The sequence below is a fragment of the Peromyscus leucopus genome, chromosome 19 (assembly GCF_004664715.2).
Source record: "Peromyscus leucopus breed LL Stock chromosome 19, UCI_PerLeu_2.1, whole genome shotgun sequence".
NCBI lineage: Eukaryota > Metazoa > Chordata > Mammalia > Rodentia > Cricetidae > Peromyscus > Peromyscus leucopus.
In genome coordinates, this window is record NC_051079.1 from 62712724 (window position 1) to 62736336 (window position 23613).

At 43.0% G+C, this 23613-nt stretch overlaps 1 protein-coding gene across 2 annotated transcripts in view; it reads left to right on the top strand.

Annotated features, from left to right (window-relative positions):
* Dym (dymeclin) overlaps positions 1 to 23613 on the top strand; it is a 295335-nt gene that overhangs the window by 95189 nt on the left and 176533 nt on the right. For both annotated transcript variants that reach the window (XM_028871947.2, XM_028871945.2), the window contains exons 9-13: positions 1264 to 1446; positions 5885 to 6063; positions 13320 to 13445; positions 16221 to 16334; positions 18214 to 18308. In XM_028871947.2, coding sequence (XP_028727780.1) covers positions 1264 to 1446; positions 5885 to 6063; positions 13320 to 13445; positions 16221 to 16334; positions 18214 to 18308 — 697 coding nt within the window. The remainder of the gene's footprint in view (positions 1 to 1263; positions 1447 to 5884; positions 6064 to 13319; positions 13446 to 16220; positions 16335 to 18213; positions 18309 to 23613) is intronic.

The following is a 23613-nucleotide window of genomic DNA, read 5'->3' on the forward strand; positions in this document are numbered from 1 at the left end:
TACAACTTATTTACTTATGTGTGTGCACCTGAACACACGGTTATGTGGAGTTCAGAGGACAACTTGACACAAGTTGGTTCTCTCCACTCGGTGGGCCTAGAGATGAGACTCAGTCGTCAGGCTTGGCAGCAATTCCTTTCCCTGCTGGGCCATCTCGCTGGCTTTGTATTCCCGAACAGTTATCTGTTACTATTATAACTAATGGAACTAAGTCTATTCTTCATTGCCTAGTACTTGGGTATAAGAAAGCTTTAACGAAAGTAAACATTTGTTGGTTTATATTATTATACACAGTGATGCATCTCATAAAGACATTTTCATATACAGGTATTTCATGAACTTTAACCAAGTCAACCCCTATACCCTGCCCTTTCTCCCTCCCCCTTCTCATTGTTCTTATCCATCCCCCAAACAATCTAAATTCTACTCTCATGTTCCACATACATTTGTGGTTTTTCACACCTATATAAAACTTGGAATCCTTCAGTGAGAGAAAGCATGCTGTATTTGTCTCTCTGAGTCTGACTTCCTTTCCTAATATGATGATCTCTGCTTGCATCCATTTTCCTGCAAGTGATATTATCTTATTCTTCATGGCTGAGTTTAACTCCACTGTCTAGAGATACCTCATTTTCTTTATCGGTTTTTCCATTGATTCCATGTCTTGGCCTTGAGTACCCCTGTAAAGAGATGCGCGTGTGTCTCTCTGGTGTCCTTTGTTCTCTCCAGAATGGTGAGCTTGGCCATGCAGTTCCATACTGACTGCCATGGTGCTTGGACTAATTCCCTTCTCCACCAGCAGTGTACGGACTCTGTTCCCCCTGATCCCTGCCACCATTTGCTGCTCCTTGTTTTCTTAGTGGAGTAAGGCTTGTGATTCTTTGTAATAGAGCTCGTCCAGCACCCATTAACTATACTGTACATTTATAATGGAGTGAGTGCCACAGCAGCTTTGTCCGTCCACTAGGGATATAATTGACATGTAATTTTACTATGTCTAGGAGTTATGTTTTAAAACTTCTAACAAACTGGTGGAAATAATTGTAATGATACCGTAAGCTCATATATTCAAGATATCTCATTTCAGCACGGAGACACATTAGTAAGACATTATACATTCTTTGGTGGACAGTCTATAGGAGAATCATCAATAACGAATTGGTTTTGTTGTTAACTAAAGCTGTATTTTGAAGTTTTAAACATAAACGTACAGCTGCTCGCCATCATTGGTGTGCAGTCCTAACTCTGTGTTCTCTCCTCCAGCTGGTCTCTGGAGTGTCTTTACGCTAGGCGGGGCGGGCAGCAAAGCCGCTGCCTCTCCAGAACTCACTTCCCCTCTGGCCAACCAGAGTCTCCTGCTTCTGCTGGTGCTGGTGAACCTGACAGACGCTCCAGACACACCAAACCCCTACAGACAAGCCGTCACGTCCTTTAAGAACACACAAGGTTTGTGCTGTTTTCTGTGACCCTCTCTATCTGTTGATCACTGTATGTTTCTTGAGATGAGTGTCGATTAGAAAAACTTGGAGTGTGTTTTCTACCAATTTCCTCAGGGGGGTCAAATAATTCTTGGAAGAATTCTGTGGTCCTTTATAACCATTAAATTTGCATTTTTCAGATACAGTCAAAGTAGCTTGAACTTAAATGGTAGGGACGAGAATTAGCCTACGAAGCCTATATGATAGGTTGTTTTGAATTTTCAAAGTCTGCATTTTGGTTAAAGTTTTAGAGGACTAAGTATTGTAGCAGAGATCAAGAAACTTTGTTTTTGTCCAAGTTGATGTAGTTGGGTGTGGGGTATCAGAAGTGTGTAGTCTGAAGGGAAGGTTCCTATACTTGGATGGCCAGGGTGCCTCCAACACTCATAGAATATTAACATGAGCGAGAAGTGCAGTTATTGGGTACAATCATGGAGGCATCTGGTTCTCTGTGCCATGTTTCTTTGCTGACCTATTCTAATTTCTCATAGTCAGAGGATTGGGATGCCAAGGAGTCATACCATTGTTACTTTTGAAAATATCACACGTCGAGTCCTCATCCACTTGTGCTGCTGTGACGAAGTACTTAAGTCTGGGGAATTTGTTAATAGCAGAGATTTATTTCTCAGTGCTAGAGACTAGGACGTGGAAGGTCAGTGGGATCCCCAGCAAGTGTAGTGTCTGTGAGGGCCCATCTCCAGTTCTAATGTGATGATGCCTTGAATGCTGTATTCTCACCTAGTAGAAGGGATGGATGACTGAATGGTGAAGTTGCATGAAGTCTCTTTGATAGAGGCCGGGGAGGAGCGCTCGTGCCCGAATCACTTCCTGACAGCCCCACTGCTGCGTTGGTAGCTAAGCTTTCACGTGCATTTGCGGGGAGGCCGCAGGCATTCACACAGTAGTGCAGGGGGAGAGCCAGTAACAGGTCAGTGGTTAGGAAGTGAAAACTCGCTCGCTCGCGTGTGTTCAGTGGTGGTTTTCTGCTCTGCTACTATATTCCTTTCCTTGGTGACAGTGCTACTTACTGGCCAAGAAAGCTCATCTCGGAGCAGAGCTGACCTGGGTTCATGCCACACCCTGGTCATTTCAGAGTGAGACCTTTGGCAGTTTGTATAATCTCAGGCGTCCTCAGTGATGTTGTCTGCAATATGGAGACACCATCATACAGCACGTTACATGACTTCCAAGCAAGAATAGAGCGTAAAACACAACAAGGACTCAGTGTATGGTTTCTGCTGTTGCAGCTCTTGCCACTCAGGCCAGAGGTTCACATGCAGTTACAATTGAGCCCTGCTGGAGACTTTAGAATCGAACCTTGTCTGAGATTAGCCTCTTTTAGGAGACCATGCAGTAGCACAGTGATTCCAAGAACTGACATCAGAGTCAGACAGACTATAATCTGTCTCAGGTGATTCTTTAAGAAAGAAAGGAACTTTTACTGTAGTGCAGATTCACCAATCACTGCTGTTACTGAGAATCAATGTAACACAGAGGTCAGTCTGGGTTTACTCATGATGACTTGGGACATTTTATTTCATCTCTATAAGCTTCTATTTCATCATTTCTAAAATTGGGCAGAATAATGACTCAGTTGTACAGATTAAATAAGGGATGAGAGATGAACACTTTGTATAATGGCTGATTCATGCTACCTTTGGCTAACCATGTGTAGGTATGGTGGCTACACAGAACACATTTATGTCGGGGGAGTCAAATATAGCATAGGTTGGTGAGTGCTCTACTTTGCTGTCATTGTGAAGAATTGCAGTCAAGACTCTTCCTGTGAGTCTTGTAAAAATGATTTATATTTGCATATTCACTGTATTACTTACTTGTCTTTTTCTTGTGATATGCAAACAGCAGGTTAAAGCAGGAGGGTTTATTCTGCTCCTGGGTGGTTCCAGGGACCAGTCCATTATTGAGGAACTCTGGCAGCAGCAGCTTGAGAGATGGTGGCATTGGATCTGCAGTCAAGGAGCAGAGAGTGCTGAATGCTTGTCTCAGCTTACTGTCTCCCCCTCGTGTTCACTGTGCTTTTATTTAGTCTGGGACCCTAGCCCATGAAACCTAAGGCCAATGGTTAAGGTTGGGCTTCTCACCTCCATTAACCTAATCTGGATAATCCCTCACAGATGTGGCCAGATGTTTTCATAGTGTTCTAAGTCTTAACAAGCTTGACCATCACAACTCCATCCCTTTCCAGCTTGATACCTAAACACATAAATTTTAATTTTTAGCCTTCCGCCCTGTTCCCCATTGGCTCATGGGCACCTCAGTGCAAAATGCATTGAGTCTCCATAGTCTCTCACAATTCCAATACTGTTTACAAGTCTGAAGTTGAAGTCTCACCTGAGACTCAAGACAATCCCTTAATCGTGAGCTCCTATAAAATCTAATCCAAACTGCACACTTGGAATGTAGAATGGCATGAGTAAAAATTCCCAGCAAGGCAGACACTAACCCTGCATCGCCATGTCGGCACGTGCTGCTCTCAACCAGGTGGTTTGCATGGCTCCAGCTCTGCCACCTGCAGCACCTACTCCTGTCTCTTGGGCCATCTACACTCTGTTCCTGCAGCTTTCCTTACTAGACATCTAACAGCCCTTGAATGTCCAATATTCTGGGGTATTCTAGTTTAATTCCAGAGTATTTGGTAATACTCTGACCAAAACAAGCTTGGAGAGAAAAGGGTATGTTTGGCCTTCTCTTCCGGGTCACAATTCATCATCGAGGAAAGTCAGGACAGGAGCTCAAGGCAGGAGCCATGAAAACAGCATTGCATGCTAGCTTGTTCTCTGGTTCATTCTGGCTCACTCAGACTCCCAGCTTACTAGTTTTCTTAAACTTCCCCAAACCACCTGCTTAGGTATGGTGCCACTCACAGTGGACTGGGCTCTTCGGCACCAGTTAATAGTAAAGATGGTTCCCCACAGTTACGTCCATAGGCCGTCCCGATGTAGGTACTTCTTCAGTCTCTAGGTACTTTACTCTCAGACGACTCTAGGCAGCATCAAGTTGCTAATTAGAGCTAGTTAGGACGTGGGGTCTCTTACTGCAACCAGAAGTTACTGCAGCTTCATGCAGTGGCCTCTCAGGGCCTCCTTGCAGAAACTGCAACCTTGTCACACATTGCCTGGCCTCTCTAGAGCCATGAGTATGTGGTTATGAGTACCATGGCCTTGGCAGTGCTTCACTCAGGCTTACACATCCAGCACAGTGTGGCTAAGCTCTCCTGCCAGCTCAGGAGGGAGCCTGGGCGCCTTGGACCACAGTTTCACTGGCCTTTGCGCTGATGCTAGGGAAACACTTCCCTAGATGGCTGTTTTTGAGCAGAGAACTCCTTCCGTGGTCTTCTAGTTTAAGCCCTCTCCTTTCAAATGAATTTGCATGTCCACAAGTAAGAATCTTTGGTGGGTGGGTCTTGCCCTCAAGACAGCCTTCCTGATGTCCAGGTATGGAGCAGGCACTAAGGTCTTTAACAGTGACAGATGATTTGTCCTCTGTGCTCTTCTTGTGAAACTTCAGACTTACACGCTTTCCCCTCCACTCTCACTGTGGACCTGGATGAGAGCAGTGAGCAATAACCTTGCCACAGCCAAAAGGCTATGGTGTCTTGAAATTGTCTCTGTCAAACAAATTAATCCATTATCTTTCAATTCAGCATCACTCAGGAGTGGAGGTGCTCAGTGAGTACAGGCAATTGCTGTAAAAGCAGGAGAGGCTGAGTTCACATCAGAACCTATGCAAACCCAGGGCTCAGGTGTATCTGTAGCACAACTAAACTGATGAATCAGTTAATTAATTCACCCTTCACTCAGGTTCTTAAGATGGCTGATCCATGATTTATACTTCTTATCATTTAGGAATTTTAGTAAGTGTCTTATCAGTTGCAGTCAATTACCTTTCAAGTTTTAGTTTTTTAAAGATTGGTTTTATTTATTTTTTAAACATGTATGTATGTGTTTGTCTTTATGTGGGTATGGACTTGAGTGCATCAGGTACTCACAGAAGCCAGAAGGTGTCGTTTCCTTAGAGCTGGAGTTACACATGGTTGTGAGCCACCAAGGTGGATGTAGGGAACCAAACAGGTCCTCTGCCAAAGCGGTTTGCAACCCTGAGCCTTCTCTCCAATCCCTTCCATTTTCATTTAAATAAGACTTTTACAGAAGTTTTCTGGTAGTTGCCTTAGGCTTGCTGTATTTCATATATTGATTTTTCTTTTATTTTAAAACTAAGTTATATGTTGTTATTTTGGCCATTTTTCTTAACATTGAATTACTAATTTTAGTGCATCAGCCATGGCCTACTTATTTGAAGACCCTTAACGATTATGTATAAATACACTACTCGGAAGTCCTCACACACTCTTTTTATACATTTTCCTGCTTATTTCTGTATTTTAGACAGCAGTCCTTTCCCACCGTCAGTTCCACATGCCTTCCAGATTAACTTTAACAGTTTGTACACAGCCCTGTGTGAACAGCAGACGTCCGACCAAGCCACGCTCCTCTTGTATACTCTGCTCCATCAGAATAGCAACGTCAGGACGTACATGCTGGCTCGAACAGATATGGAAAATCTTGTAAGTATCACAAGAAACATGCCATGTGTGTCTTGCGACATCACAAAGAGTGACTTATTTTCTTTTCCAAGAGGGTAAGAGTGCTCGCCTGATGGGAGATGTCACCAATATAGCCAAAGGGTCTGCACTTTGTCAACACTGTAGGAGGCAGTCTCCAGCGAGCCGCTCACGGCAGAACTGAGTGAGCAGTGTCAGTCAGTGTGACACAACCCCATCCTTGAGGTCTTTAGCAGCTACCTTTTGCCCAGGGTTTCCCGCCGAGCAGGTGGCCTAAGAAGCATCCTCTATAACCGTCAAGGACATTTCATTTCTTCTCATTCCTTCCAGCTGACAAGGCCTGTCCTCGGGGTTCATGTAATTTTCTTGATTGCCACACATTACTGCTGACAGTGATGAAAGCAAGGTGATTGTTCCAGCTTAGTTCCCCAGAGTCCAGCCTTCTCACGGCCTAGATGCCAGTGTCCTCCGAATGCAGCTCCTGGACTGGCAGTCATTTTCAGGCACCTGGCCAGACACCACTTAAAGGTCCACTCCGTGAATAAAATCAGTTCCACGATTTGTCTTGGCAGACAGATCTCCCTTAGGCAATCAGTGGTTTCCATTGGAGCTAATGTTTACCATCAGTGATTCACCAAAGGGAAGAGTAGGCTACCACACCAGGGTACGGCTGAGATACTGTGAACTGCCACTGCATTCATTACCCCAGGTCCCCTCAGCCTTGGGCTCCACAGGTCAAACAGCTTCCCCAGCATTTGATGGCTTCTTTTATTGATTTTAAATACTATGTAAATGTTGAAGAAGCATAAAATATAGCATTTTTAGCATATTCCTTATCACAATGACATTAAGAACAAAAAGTGTGATGAATAAAAATCTGTCTCCACACCAGAAAGGTGTGCAAAACAGTGGCTTAAATAGCATAATACTGCATGAAAGTCTGATGGGGGTGGGGAGCACAGAGATGGTTGTGTGTGAGGAGTTCTGGGGGAATTTTGGCAGTCAACAGGAAGCCTGGGCATGGCTTGTAGGCCACCCATAGGGACGCCTGTAGTACTAGTTCCTTAGATCATTAGGTGGATGTTCCAGTCTGTCCTAGTTAGAGTTAGCATGGCTGTGATGACACCATGACCAAAAGCAGCTTGGAGAAGGAAGGGTTTATTTCACTTATACTTTCAGGTGACAGTCCATCATTGAGGGACGTCAGGACAGGAACTCAGACAGGGCAGGAACATGGAGGCAGGAGCTGATGCAGAGGCCAGGGAGGAATGCTGCTTCCTGGCTTGCTCAGCCTGCTTTTTTTTATAGAACCCAGGACCACCAGCCCAGGGGTGGTTCCACCCACAGTGGACTAGGCCCTCCCCCATTAATCACTAATGAAGAAAGTGCCCTACAGGCTTGCTTACAGCTGCATCTTAAGGAGGCGTTTCCTCAATCAGGGGGTCTCTCATCTCTGATGACTCTAGCTTGTGTCAAGTTGACATAAAACTAGCCAGCACAGCCTGAATCCAAAGTGCCTTCTACATTATGATTTAAAGACTTGGTAGCAGCAGCAGCAGCATGTGGGGGTCTTTTTAGGTTCCTGTAGCAGGTGAATCCTGACTGGTAGAGGTAGGTCCCACAGTGTCGGCTCTTGAAGGCTATACCTGCTCCTATTTGAGGTCCGAGGGCTCCGTTTCCTGGTTTGAACCTTATAAGGAATCTTCTACTTTTGCTCCCAGTGCTATGGTCTCCACCATGTCAACCTCACTGTGGCAAGTGAGATGCTCCTGAAACCGTGAGCCAAATAAATCTTCCCTGCAGTAAGTTGAGGTATTTTCTATTTTGGGCACAGTGATTGGAAAATAGTTCACACTGGATAAGAGGGGACAAAGGAAGAGAGTGATTGGGGAACTAATGGATAAAGAGTCTAAGATTTCTTTTTGAAATAATGAAAATACTCTAAAATTAACTGGTGATAGTTACTCATATTTGTAAATCTAAAAACCATTTAATTACATCTTTTAATTTAATTTAATTACAGTGATTATACAATCTGTAGGTTTGCTAGCTCAGTAAAAATACTGAAAGGAAGGATTAATTTGTTACTTTGGCATAGTCCCATTGGACCTGTTAGGTATATCTAAACTAGACAAATGTTTAGTTACTTGTTTTAGGCTTTACTAAATCTGAACATATCAAAGAAGTTGATCCTTTATGAGGTGGCTGATGGTTAGCTTGTATGTCTTATAAGACTAGGATTTTATATCTTTATCCCTCTTTAAGTTTAGCCTTAGGAAATAACAATTTCTGAATTGAAGATTTTTTTAATATCAATATAAGACTTTTAATTCATAAACACAGTCCACCTGGGATCTTTCCTGATCATTTTATAGTACACCATTATAGAACACAACAGTTTCTTATATGACTTAGTTTACCAAACTAGCTACAGCTTAATAATGTTAGGAAAAGCAAGGAAGTTAGACATGCATTCCTAAATCAGTCTCTGTTAGTCTGAATAGACCTTAGGTAAGGAGAGATGCTTTGCCAGACTGCTTAGGTCACTGTCTTGCTGCATCATGAGATGGGAATACATCGGTCTCTGGTACTCAGCTGTGGTCTTAAGTTTTTTATTTCAAGAATAAAGACATAGAGCACAACCAATTTGTAGAAATTTGCAATTTGTAGAATGCAAAACCAAGTTTCAACAGTATAAACAATTTGGTATCTCTAGAAGGCCAAACCAAGTTTTAACAGGGTAAACCATTCAGTGTCTCTAAAATCAGTACCAAGGAGATTATAAAATCTGGCTGCTAGCAAGATACATTCCCTGTCCATGAATGCATGGAGATGTAACCTTAATGTCTCATTAAACCAGCATTGTTTTATTTTATTATTATCTTTTAAATTTTGTTTTATTTATTTATTTATTTATTGCCGAATGTTGTTTATTGAAGGAGGAAGGAGGTATTAAATAAAGGCTTACAGCACAATGGGAGAACCCCAGAGGGCAGAAGTTTGCTACCAGATGTTTTACAATCTTGCATCTAAGTTGTTAATGCCCATTATGCAGGATACACAGACAAGGAACTTCCCTTAAGCATTCAGGAGGGTGGAACCCAGCAGGGAATTAGCACAGGGAGGATATCAAGGTCAAGGTCAGCAAGCAAGGCAACAGTTACCCAAAACAGGGGCCAGGGACCTACAGGTCCCCCTTTTACTAGAAAGTGAGCTTCTGATGTCAGCAGGTCACCTTATCCGTTTATGGAGACGCCTACCCAGGCCACACAGGTGCTCTGTCTTAGGTTGGTGAGCGCACCTCAGGCATTACCCATCTCTGAATACTCATTATCATACAGGCTCAATGGTGTGTGAGCTGCAGAGTTAACTGCTGCCAAAGATCTCAAAGTGGCACTGGGCTTGCAATCTGTGTGTTTGACAAAGAAAAGACAAACAGAAGTCCTAACCCACCCATTGTTTTAAATCCTATCTTTCATAAACCTTGTTTTTAGGACAGGACAGGAATTATCATACAAAAATCCATCCTAATCCAAAACATCTTGGAGATCTATTGTCTCCTTGGTAGACCCACTCCATGTGGTCATCTTTAATCAAGATGGTGGTGAAGTCACATGACCTCTCTCTTCCCTAACCTTAGTCAAAATGGTGGTTGCCCACCTGACTGTACTTAATTAAGATGGTGGCAGACCACGTGTTGTTTCCCAGAGCAGTTCCAAGTTCTAAGTTAACTTTTTGTTACAGATTTTTACCATACCCAATTCCTTTTGAGGGTGGGGGGGCAAGGTAGACCAGCATAAAATAACTTTAGTATTATTTATATCCAAATGACATATGAATCTCTGTCATTGCATCAGATTCAGTGGCCAGAAAGCCCAGAGGCAAATTCTGAGCCCAGGCAGTTACTTGTAATAGTAACAGTTGAGCTATTACCAAGACACAGGGAAAAAAGCATGCAGTGGCCACATACAGTTGTGGTTACATACCCAACTGACCCTGAAATAATTCCATGTGGCTCCCATGTCCACAAGAATATATATAGGCACAGATCCATCCATCCATACAAAATAGACAGAACTTTACTAACAGTGAGACAAACAAAACTTTCCACAGGAAGCAGACTTCGTTATAAATTCCAGATTTTAAACCATGTCAGATGAACAACTTACAAATCCTGAAATAAGAGTTTACAGTTTAGAGCAGCATGTAAGAAACCATAGGAATAAAAGATTTTTAGGAGGGAGGAAGTAGAGGTAAGAGACTTTGGGATGTGAATCTGCAGGCCAAAAGAGCCAGAGTCACATGGAAAATACAGCGGGCTGGAGCTTAAGCTGTGGGTCAGAGGGTAGCAGGTCTGCAGGCCGACTGTAAGGTGAGAGGAAGCCAGGGAGGAGCAGAAGACGAGGGAGGTGTCCATGTGGGTCTGCAGGCCGAAAGAGCCAGACAAGCACACATGTCCATGTGGAAAGTAACATAGGAAGAATTGGACTGTAAAGTTTGGAATTAGATTCAGCCACAGACAGATGATCTGTACATACCCTATTGAGGGCCAGGTCAGCAGATGCTGAAAGGGAGAGCAGGCATGTTCTGGGCACGAAGTAGCTGGCCTCTCGGGCTCTGACTCCAGTGTAAACTCAAGGACGGGGCATTTATGCGGTTTAGGGTGGGAGAGCATACAGTAACAGACAAGGGGAATGGATCTGTTGTGGGTGGAGTGGGCAGGTAGAATTCCAGCATGGTAGCGTGGGAGAGCAGACAGGAACAAACAGAGAGAACAGGTCTGTTGTGGGGAGGATCCCAGCGTGGCCAGACCAAGTGCCAGGAGAGCCTAGTGAGTGAAAGGCAAAGTGGGCACCTTTTGGGGGCCCTGCCAAGGAATGTCATTAAGAGAACAAACACACCAGGAACAACTGAGTTAGTGCAAGAGGTTTATTGGGGGAAGGGGAGAAAGAGCAAAAGGCCACCTCAGAGTGGAGACAGGAGAAGCAGGTAGACAGCCGCGGAACAGAGTAACAGGGAAGAGGGAGGGGCAGGAGTGCAGGGCTCAGAAACCCTGGGGGAGGGAGCTTAAATCATGTCGTAAGGTGTGAGGCAGCCCCAAGTGGGATAAATTTTGTGGTAGACACCCCAGAGGTGACTGAAGATCTGATTTAGACCCGCAGTTGACCATTTCCACGCCTGTGCTGGGGTTACTGAAGCCTAAAGCAGTGTGTCCACTGCTCTAGCCTGGGGTGGTGGTGGGGGGCGTGTGGGAGCTGCCTTTGTGTAGACATCTGCTGCACAAAAGGGTCCCAGGGGACAAAGACGGTCTTTGCTGCAGAAACAGATCAGGTTGCCTGGTGTGGCCACAGCTTGGCAGGAGCCCTGAGAGTCTTTGTCTCAGAAGGGGTCTTTACTCAGAAGAGATCCTCCACTTCTATAGGTGGTGGCTTGAGAATGGGTGACTTACCTAGGTCAAAAGTCAGTCCCATCTGGCGGAGAGAGAGAGAGAAAGAGAAGAGTGGTGAAGAAGAGTGGCCTCTCACGTGGCCACGGGACCGGTCCACCCTGCGCGGAAAGCTCAACTCTTCCCAGGTTTCAGGCACCAAGATGATAGATTTTCTGTAGACCGATAATAGGTTTCTCTGCCAAAGCAGTTAGCGAGATCAAGCCGAATTAAAAAGTAAAAGACCAGATTTATTTGAGCAAAGCACTCCTGGGTGACTCTCCAGCCCCCAGAGAGCAAGGTGGGGGAAAGGGGCAGGAGAGAATCACGTGGCCAGTCTAAAGGAGGGGGTTTAATGGCCTATAGGGAAGGGACCATGTGGCATCCTCCACAAGCTGGGTTTGTGCCCAGTTATAATGCTTTGGGTGGGGACTGGGGAGCTGGCAGCTTCAGGGGAGGAGCCGCCCGCCACCCCTGAGCATGAGAAACTGGGCTTTTTGGCAGTTCTCTGAGAGGGCAGGGTTTGGAGAAAGAGAACTGAGGCCCGAGCTGGAGATTCCAGCTGAACAGGAGCCATCATTTTTAACTTTGGTGGTGGTGGGGGAGGTAGGGTGAGGGTGGTTCAAAACAGAAATTTTCTGTGTAACTCTGGCTGTCCTGGAACTCAGTGTGTAGATCAGGCTGGCCTCAAATTCAGAGATCCTCCTGCCTCTGTCTCCCACATGCTGGTGTTAATGGCATGTACTACCACACCCAGCTCTTACAACTTTAAAAAGATTTTTTTTAAATGTCCCCTCTCGTGTGTGTGTGTGTGTGTGTGTGTGTGTGTGTGTGTGTGTGTTTTCCCTTGAAGGCCACAAGAGGATGTTGGATGCCCAGGTCCTTTGCAGAAACATGGTGTGGCATGGGTTCATTTCATCTCACAACCTGTAGTGTACTATCCAGGGAGTCAAGGCAGGAACTGAAGAGGATGATTTTGCTCACTGGTTTGCTTTCCATGGATTCGCTCAGCCTTCTTTCTTAAAACACTAGGACCCCAGCCAGGGTTGGCACCACCCACAGTGAGCTAGCTGGGCCTCCTTTATCAGTCATCAGTCAAGAAAATGCACCACAGGCTTCCTCACAGACCAAATGTGAGGGAGCATTTTCTCAGTCAAGATTTCCTCTTTGAGAAGGACTCCAGCTTGTGTCAAGTTGATATATAATATTAGCCAGCACAGTATGTGTCATAATTTCATACAAGGCATAATATACCTTTAGTGATGGTTACCCTAGTTAGTATAGAATGAGCGAATTGGCAGTGTCAAATGATTAGAAATGAAATTATGCATTTGTGAACAGAATCATAAAATGAGGTGTGTGGCTGATACACTCACTGAGGAGTAAGTCTCAGGACACATGCCGAGAAGATGCATCGTGGGCAGCAATAGTCCCTTCCACCGGTTACTGACATAGAGTGCACTTTTGTGTTATTAGCATTTACGTACAAGTGGCATGAAGCATACCGATTAAAATTTAGGAGCAGCCAAGCTTTTCTGAACAGATCAAGTTTCTTTTTCTTCCTTTTTTAATTAGAGGAGGTTGATCTGACTTATAACTGAGCCCGGAAGGCCTCTGGACGTTAACCTTTCTTTGGTGAGACCTTTAAGAGTGAGTTAGTGATGACTTCCCTGCTCGGGGCCTTAGGTATGTGTGTGGAGAGTACATGTAGCATGAGAGTATTAATCCTTTTTATTTACGAGAACTACATGACCTCAGAGCAAAGCGTACAGAGCAGCAGTGTAAGGCTCTCATAAAGTATTGAAATTGTGTATTGTAATTTTTTATTTCCTAGGTTTTACCAATTCTTGAGATTCTATATCATGTTGAGGAAAGAAACTCACACCACGTATATATGGCCCTCATCATACTGTTGATCCTTACAGAAGACGACGGCTTCAACAGGTCCATTCACGAAGTGGTGAGTTCCCAGGACCAGTGAGAGGCGCGGAACAGAACTGTTTGTTCATAGAGTGTGCTCGGCCTTAGCGCTTCATCCGTTTCCCTTCTGGTAGAGTTTCTGGGGGGACATGGGTTAGAGATGGGGTCTTCTTCAGGTTCGTGAAGTAATGCCTTGTCTTTTACCCTCCTCAACTATTAGCCACTGTTTTTATTAGTCTATGTTGTACGTTATACTGGGTTACAAAAGGATATTTCCATATGAAGATACAATGTGTTTTGAGCATTTGACTATTTCCCTCCTTATTCCCCGGACAATTTCACTTCTGCTTTAATGTCAGATGTATGTACGTGAGTTTCTGTATTTGAAATCCAACAACCAGAAACAGGAGAAAGCATGCTGTTTATCTGAGATTGACTTCATTCACTTAATGTGATTATCTTCAGTTGTATCCATTCTCCTGAAACTGATGTCATGTTGTTGTTTTTATTGTTGTTATTTTGGGACAGCATCTCATGTAACCCAAGTTGGCTTTGAACTGTCTATGTTGGTAAGGCTTGAGTTTCTGGTCTTCGTACCTCTGCCTCCCTAATGCTGGGGATTCACAGGTGGGGTGTATTAGCACACCTACCTACCTTTGTTCTTAAAGGCCGGGAAAAAAAAAGTCCCATTGTGTGTTTATACTACATCTTCTTCACTAATGTTACTGATGGACACGTAGGTCAGCTCCATAACTTAGCAACTGTGGTCCGTGCAGCTGTGAGCATGATGGTCAAGTGTCTTTGTGACACGCTGACTTGGAGGCCTTTGGGTAAATACCCAAAAGGGTCATAAGTTATATCTAGTTTTCGTTTTTTGAGGGACTACCATATTGATTTCTGTAGTAGCTGGACTTAGTTTACATTCCCACCAGAAGTGTTTGAGATTTCCCTTAAAAAAAAAAAAAAAAAAAAAAAAGTGTGCCAGACTCGAGGGTCAGTGTAAATGACCAACACTGAGCCATCATCTCCTCTGCCTGGCTCCCGTTGCCATGCCATCAGCATCTGCTACTGTTTTCTAAATGTCTGCTGTTCTGACTGGGAGAAGGTGTCATCTCTGGGTTGTTTTAATTTGAATTTCTCTGATGACTACTGAGGTTAAACATTTTTTTGTGTTTATTTCACAAATTTTAAGATAATTTTCTTAAAATTATCTACTCATATCATTAGTCCATTTATTGATTGGGTTGTTTGGTTTCTTGTTATTTAGTATTTTGAGTTCCTCCTGTATTCTAGATATCAGTCTTATATGTAGATAGCAAAGATTTCCTCTTTAGGTTCTCTTCACTATATTGTTTACTTTTATGTACTCAAGTTTTTAGCTTCCTGAGATGACATTTGTCAGCTGTGATTATTTCCTGAGCAACTGGAGTCCTATGCAGGGACTATGCCTGTATCTTGAAGTATTTTTACTCTGTCAGCTTCAGAATTTTACATCTGATCTATTTGAAGTTGATTTTTGTACAGGGTGAAAAATTGGGATCTATTTTATTTTACATGTGGATATCCAGTTTTCCCAGCACCATTTTTTGAAGAGACCATCTTTTGTCCCAATATATATTTTTTATTTATATTATTAGTGGATTGTAAGAATTCTTGATATATTTTTGATCTTATGCTTTTTTGTTTGTTTGTTTGTTTGTTTTTTTGAGACAGGGTTTTTCTGTGTAGCTTTGTGCCTTTCCTGGAACTCACTTGGTAGCCCAGGCTGGCCTCGAACTCACAGAGATCCGCCTGCCTCTGCCTCCCGAGTGCTGGGATTAAAGGCGTGCGCCACCACCGCCTGGTGATCTTATCCTTTTTTTTAATCCAATCTGTTATATAGTGAATTATACTGATGTATCTTTTAATATTAAAGCAATCTTTCCATTCTTGGGATAAACCATGATTGGTTCTGATGTATTAATTTACTGTGTGTATTCATACACAGTTTGGTTAGTCTGAGTTTTGTTAGCTGTCTCTTAGGGAATTTGTGTACTTTTTCTAAGATTCCCTTTATTGCCTCGGTACTCACTGGCAGCTCGGAACAGCCACAGGAGGACCTGGGCTGTCTCTTCTTGAATGCTGGGCTCACGGTGTCCCTGAGCTCTCCTAATTATCCTTAGAGGTTTTTTACATTCTGTTGGGGAAGTTCTGTCTCTCAGCACCTACTCTGTATTACTTTTGCTTTCTAATTGCTAAATTCTGTTTGCTTTTCCTGTTCCTTTTATCTTGTGTGCTATGTCTCTTTCACATACATCTCTCTGTCTACTAATGATATTAGTAGATATACACATCTCCTCTTTGTCTACTAATGACATTAGTAGATATACGCATCTCCTCTTTGTCTACTAACGATATCAGTAGATATACACATCTCCTCTTTGTCTACTAATGATATCAGTAGATATACACATCTCCTCTCTGTCTACTAATGACATTAGTAGATATGCAATATGCACATCTCTCTGTCTACTAATGATATCAGTAGACATCATCTTTGTCTACTGATATTATTAGATACACACATCTCCTCTCTGTCTACTAATGACATTAGTAGATAACCTCCTGATTTGCAGACTTGGTTTTCTCTCCCTCATCTGTTTAAGAAAAGAGGAGTAAACCTATTATTGCCCTTTGCTTGGTAGAACTGAAGCTCTCCACTCACTCTTTACTGCTTCACTTACCTTTAGAGCAAAACTAAATTTACCAGGAAATGGGTGACACACCTTTTTCCTAATGGAGTCATTTTTACTCAAACTTTTCTTCCTTATTGCAGATATTAAAAAACATTACTTGGTATTCAGAACGAGTCTTAACTGAAATTTCCCTGGGGAGTCTCCTAATTTTGGTCGTAATAAGAACCATACAATACAATATGACCAGGACTAGAGTAAGTATCCCATAGCTGTTTCTCTGCCTTTATGTTGTTAAGACCATGTTGTGAAACATTTTAATCCCATGAAATGTAGTTATGAAATGTGCTAGGAAGTTTAAATTAATTCCCATAGACTATGCTAGAGCACTTACCACATTGCATGACTGCACTGCTCTGCCTGCTTCTTAGTACTGGTCCTAGTTGTTTGACGCAGTGTGCTTCATGTGAAATGGAGAGCGAGCAGTGAGACAAGCAGTGACCTCACAAGCAGTGAGGTCAAAGCTGCTGATGCCCTTGCTTCACTGACAACACTGGTGTGCCCTTTTAAAGCAACAACAAAATGTATCAATAGGTGTGGTGGTATTGTGTTCCCCAAAATATTGTGTACTCTAATAAATTTATATGGGGTCAGAGAACAGACAGCCACTAGATACAAAGGCTAGAAAATGGTGGCACTCACACCTTTAATCCTAGCATTCCAGAGATAGAAATCCCTCTGGATCTCTGTGAGTTCAAGGCCACATTGGAAACAGCCAAGCATGGTGACACACACCTTTAATCCCAGAAAGCCAGCCTTTAATCCCAGGGAGTGGTGGTAGAAAGTAGAAAGATAAATAAGGCGTGAGGACCAGAAACTAAAGGCATTTGGCTGGTTAAGATTTTGGCCTGGTTAAGCATTTGGCTGGTTAAGCATGTGGCTGGTTAAGCATTCAGGCTTTTGAGCAGCAGTTCAGCTGAGACCCATTCCAGATGAGGACACAGAAGCTTACAATCTGAGGAAACAGGACCAGCTGAGGAATTGGCAAGGTGAGATAGCTGTGGCTTGGTCTGTCTCTCTGATCTACCAGCATTGACCCCAATAACTTGCCTCAGGTTTGATTTTATTAATAAGAATTTGTAAGATTCCTGCAACAAATAGGTGAATATGCAGGAATACAAACCAGACCAGGAAGAAAAGTACAAGAACCGACCGGGGTTGTTGCTCAACTGGCGGCAGCAGCTGGCACTCACAGAGCCCTGGGCTCTCGCCACAGCACTCATAAACCAAACAGGGAAGTACATGCCAGGCACTTTCAAGGTCATCCTCGACTACATACAGCACTCTTGTTTGGTTGAGACAGGAACTTACTGTGTAGCCCTGGCTGGCCCGTAACTGACTATGTCGGCCTGGCTGGCCTTGATTCACAGAGATTCACCTGCCTCTGCTTCCCTAGTACTGGAATTAAAGACGTGTGCCATCATGTCCAGCATACATAGCAGATTTGAGACCAGCCTGAACTACGTGAGCTCTTGTCTTCAAAACAAAGAAAAACAATCCCCCAAAGTACAAGAGTTCTTGAAAAGTTGGGAAAAAATAATTCAGCTGAATTCTGTAAAATTTCAGTCTTAGTCAGTAGAAATGGGTTACCAAGGAAAGCAATGTACAGAATCCACAGCTAAAAGGTTGTTTATTTACTTAATGTTTTCTTGTATTTCTCTTTCTGGGGCTGGGATAGATGTATACCCCATTGTTTTTTATCTGAGATCGTAGTTGGCAGTTAGGGTTTAGGAAGGAGAAGAACTTGTGTTTTAGAAAGATGGAAGCGTACACTCTGCTGTGTGTGGCGGAGGGGGTCCAGAGCAGCCCACGGCAGAAGCACCACTGTTTCTGCTACAGATGATCTCACTTTTACATGATGGGAATGAGCATCTGTATCATCGCATTTCATGTCCATTGCTTCTAAATGAACTGTGGGAACACTCCGACTTCTCAGTGCTTTGTCGATTTGGGAACTGGAGAATATAGATCCTGGGCACTTTTCTAACATTAGCGGGGTGTACATTTGCTTTTAGCTAGCCTTCCTCGGAGCGTGAAGAAGACACGATGTGTGTTTTGAATTTGCTCTCCCCACAGGACAAGTACCTGCACACAAATTGTCTGGCAGCCTTAGCAAACATGTCGGCGCAGTTCCGCTCCCTCCATCAGTATGCCGCCCAGAGGATCATCAGGTAAATAGGAACCTGAAGGCAAACACCGAGCTTTGCCTTTTGGCTGGTCTTCTGATAAAGTTACCATGCCAGTGTCCTTTTTAAACATGTAAAACTGACACATTTTCCCGCTACTTTGCATGCGGTTGAGAACACCTTGTTCTGTTCTGTTTCCTAACCTACTTGTTGATTAGAGTATTTATGGCGTTTATGTTTGGTCCCTTTTATGAACTGGAGTGGTAGGTCTCACCTGAGGTTGTGTGCCAGCTTTCCAGAAGCACAGACACTTTGTCAGCAATGCAAAGGAAAGCTCAACAACTGTGCTAAGTATTTTCTAGAGCATCATACTACACTGTCACAGTCATCTCTGTTTGCCTTTGAGAATTCTCAGTTTTTTATTTTTATAGGGTTGTATGCAAGTGCCGTACCACTGAGCTACAGTACCCTCTGCCCAAGTATTCTCTCCATAGCTGTTTAACTTTGTCATGATCTCCTGTTATTGCCTTGGCAACTGCTGGCATCATTTACATAAATTTGTTTTACTACAGTTTGGTATGGTAAAATCACAGGTCAGCAGAGCTGCATTCTCTCCCAGAGAAGGCTCTGTTGTTAGAAGCTCCTTGTTCCTTGACTCATGGCCTCTGCCACCATCAGGAGTGGGTGACTGAGTCTCTCTCATCGTTCCGGCCTCCTTTTTGTGGTCTTCCCTTCCATGTAGATGACACCTTGGCCCTCCCTAACCCGCAGTCTCCTCTCCGGTGGTCTCAGCATCCGTACAGAACCATAAGTGCACCTTCCTTTCTGCCAGGTACAGTAACGTGTTAGCATTTCCTGAGGCGTTACGATTTGGCCTGCCCTAACCGCCGTCACCAGGCACCCCATCGTCACCCTCCTCCTTCTCCAAGCGTGTGTGTGATCTTTAAAGGGAGGAAAGTTAATTATCGGATCTTAAATACCATTTGCCGGGATTTCTAATATGTATATATATGGGTTGTTTTCCTCCCCGTAGGCTGCTCAGTGTGGTCTTAGCAGTTTTCAAGTAGAGCATGTATCAGGGATTTTTTTTTTTCTTTAATTCTTGCTCTTTTCTCTAACACTGAAGATCGAAACGATGGCTTTGCTCAGATTATGCATTGGTTCCATTACTCTCCCCAGCCCTTGGTTTTTTGTTTTGTTTTGTTTTGTTTTTTGACCTAGGGTCTCTGTGAATCCCAAGCTGGCCTTGAATCCACCCACAATCCTCTTGCCTCAGCTTCCTGGCTACTAGGATTTTGGGCATGCGCCATCATGCCCAGCAGCAATTAGTTTGGTTTTCCAGACACTGATGCTGAGCCCCATTCCATATATTGTGTAAGCACCCATCTCACTCTCTACCCATTTGTCAGCTTGTTGATCTGGGCTTATTTTATTTAATAATATTTCTTGCTCATTCTTCAAGAATTTCATACAGTGCATTTTGATCATCTTTATCTTTCTCCCCCAACTCTTCCCAGGTCGTTCTCCACCTTCCTACTCACCCAACTTCATGTTCTCTCCCCTGCCTTTTTTTGTTGCTGTTCAGAATGCTTATTTTTAAAGTTAACTGAGATGGAAATGGCTTGTATTACAAATAGTTACCATCCAAAAGCTCAAATTCCATCTCAAGCCTGCATAAAAACAGACTTGTGTGTGAGTAACAATATGTACACCACACCGTCGATGACAGCCTTCTCTTTTTCTCTTCTCCTCAGTCTCCTGAGGAGGTGGGGACGTGCAGAAATAGCAATGTTAGTTTCATTTCTTGTAGTTTATGTTTTAGTTCATAAAATCTATAAATCCCAAATTACTTATATAAATTTTAAACATTTTCTTGTTCATAAGAACAGGAAATTGTATGGCTGATATGAAATGCGTGGAATGAAAGGTGAAAAGCTCAAGTTGCATCATTTTCACAGTGATTGCTTTGTCTTGTTTATTAAATATTGGAGGAATCTTTGTAGATACCGCTTTATCAAAAGGTTACAAATAAGTCCTAGAGTAATGTAAACACACAAAGCACAGACATGCAGGACTGTTGCTTGAACGCGAATAGCAAGCTCTGCATTATGAATATATAACTTGATATTGGAAAATAGTGCTTTAAAGCATCTATGAGCTGCATATGTAACTCGGGAGGTTGCATGTCTTTTCATGTTCCAAAGAAAAGATTTTAAGTTGCAAAGTTTCAGAGAAAAAATCTCCTGCCTTTTTAAAAACTCCTGCCCTGGAGTGTGGTCACTATACCAGGTATCACACCGTTAAAGAAAAACAACTCTATGTCTCTCAGTAGTGATCACATGCCAGCAGTGCCTCAGCTAGGGACTGGGACTTTGTGACCACCCTTCCCTCTTCCATGTTGGGATTTCATCCGGCTTGAGTATGCATAACAAGACCTGTGCACGCTGTCACAATCATTGTGAGTTCATATGTTTGTCTGCCCTGTTGTATCCAGAAGACATTGTTTCCTTGAAGTCCTCCCTCACCTCTGCCCCCTCTTCTGCATAGATCCCTGAGCTTTGGGTATGAGGTAGATGTCCTGTTTAGGGCTGCACACTCCAAAGCCGCTTACTGTCTGTGCATAGACCGGCTGTGGGTCTCTGTGTTAATTGCCCTCTACTGCCAGAAGAAGCATCTGTGATGAGAATTGAGCAGTGCATTGATCTATGGGTGTAGCAATAAGTCATTAGGAGTCATTTTAATGCTATGTCCATTTAGGAGAATAGTCATATGGTAGGTTTTCCTCTATGGCCGACCTATCTAGCCATAGCCTTGTTAGCAGTGTTAGGTATGGTGACCTGGGCTCATTTTTGATAATTTTTCAGAACTAGTTTCTGTTCTTTATCTGTCTTCAGAATTTAGTAGAGACTATTTTACATTGACTCACAAGTGAATTCATGCCTGCTCTCTGGACATTTTATGCATTAGAGTCCCTGCCTTTGTGCTAACATGAGCTTTATTTCTTACATAAACATAGCTGTCCCCTCGGACCCTGGAGTCTTCCCGAGTATCCAAGAGTTAACTTTGGCCCTGTGCTTAGCTCAGCTTTGCAAGGTTGATGACGCGTGCTACCTTTGAGCCTTTTCCGCCCACACATGTGGAATTTTGCAGTGGTTTCCGAGTAGTTTTCTTATAGTGAATATTTCCAAGGCCTGTTCCATGTGAAAATTTCAAATGAATTAGTTCATAACTTAAGTTCTGGAAATATGTGTTAGATATTGTTAAACAAAATTTTCTAGGTGCAGTAGTTAGAAAAAAAATCACAAATAGAGCAGTATGCCCAATTTTTTTGTGGTTCCAAAAATAGAAAACAAACCAAGATTAGAAACATAGTTTGGATCTGTGATGTGGGAACATTAGGATTGATCAATGAGGAATGGCTCGTACTTCATGTTAATGGATTTTCATTTAGCATTATCTGAGTGAGGAATTATAGTAAGTAATGTAAGATATATCTTATGTAATATAAGATAATAAAACTCTTGCCCTCCAATAACTTGTAACCAGTAACAGACATAAGACTCTGTCCTTGTATAGGAGAGGTATAAAGAACTTGCGTAGATCCGAATGTTGTGAATGTTGTAATGAAATAGAATTCTTCCAGCGGGGAGGTAGTCGGGTCTAAGAATGGTGAGAAGACATCTCATTGAGAGATGAGGCAAGGTGACTAGAGAGGGGAGCAGTTGATGCTGCCAGCTCAGGAAAACATCAGTGACAGCCATCAAAACAGGAGGTCACGGTTAGAAGGGATCTGTGTAAAACTTATCAGTCCCCGAAGAGAAAAAGAAAGAAAGGTGGATGAGAGAGAGAGAGTGTGTGTTCAATGGATAATGTGTGCCTGTGTGAAAATGTCTTTATATAGCCCAGCACCGTGTGCAATGGATAGTAACAGTGAAAATAAAAAAGGAATTGTAAATCGATTTACACAGTCTGGTTCGGTTGGCCTGCTGCTGATCTGGGCAGGGGTTAAACGGAAGAAGAAGCAGGATAAACAGGTGACTTATTGTGGAAGGCCTTAAGAACAAAACGGGAATGAATGAGTTGGGATTGGGATTCATAGAACGGAACTATGGATTTATTGTGTCATTCATTCAGCCAGCCACAGTGGTGTGTGCTATTGATCACATTGGAACAGGCAGATTCTAGCCAGTTCCCAGTGCTTGCTGCTGGTGCTTCTTGTCTGAGCACTTGTCTGATCAGAGCATCCTTGTCATCCAAGAGGGAGCTCGTTATGTAGCCTTCTCTCACACCATCCTCAAAAGCTCTATGTGCATGTTGAAGTCTGGGTCTGGAAACTAAGATTTATTCTCCGAGAAAAGATTTGTCTTGAATTGGAAATGGAGACCAGCGTTTGCACATTGAGAGAACTCATTTTCTACCAAATGTTTGTATCTAGGGTTGGGTCACAAAGCATGACGAGGAATGCATAGTTACTGCAGTGTAGAGGTCAAGGTTGGGGAGCCAGGCTGCTCTGGGTTTACCTGTGCTTAGTAACTCCTTTCATTGAGAAACGTCCTGTACATATTCTAAGTTCTCTTTCAGGAAAGTCTGCACAAGTTTATATATGTCAGCTGTAAAACTCAGAAGAGCCAGTGTTTTACGTGAGCCTCAACAAGTGTAAGAGTCACATATTTTGTAGCTATGAGAGGGTTTTAATGAATTTCTAAAAATTTCTTAGTTGGACATAAATATAAAGAGCAATTTCTTGTGGTGCCTAGGCTATTCATATGTAATGACAATATACCCACCACAAACTCTTGGTACCCTAGAGGAATCACAAACAGATGTGATCTGTGTTCTGATCAACTTTATAAATTCTTCTGAAAGTCTGATAGCAGTGTATATTTGATGTGCTGTTATTTGAGGTTAGTGATCCATTTGTAGAGGAGTAGGTTATATGTTAGTGATTGCCTGGAAAAACAAACAAAAAGAGATTGCATGGATTGTAATTTATTCCCTGCCTTTAGGATTTTCCTTCAGCCAGGCATGGTGGTGTTCACCTTCAAGCTCAGTATTCAGGAGGCAGAGGCAGGCAGATCTCTGTGGAGTTCAAGGTCAGCCTAGTCTACACAGTGAATTCTAGGACAGCCAGGACTATGTAGAGAGACTCTGTCTCCAAAACAAACAAACAAACAAAAAAAGAAAGTAAGAAAGGAAAAGATTTTCCTTTATGTCTCATGTCCACCAGTTCCTTTCTCTGGCATCTGCACCTTTGGATTATCAGACATTTTCCTTTAGTCTCTTCTCCTGCTTTGCTCTTTCTTCTGTCTTTACCATTTTCCCCAGGAAGTCACATATATACCCACTGTGC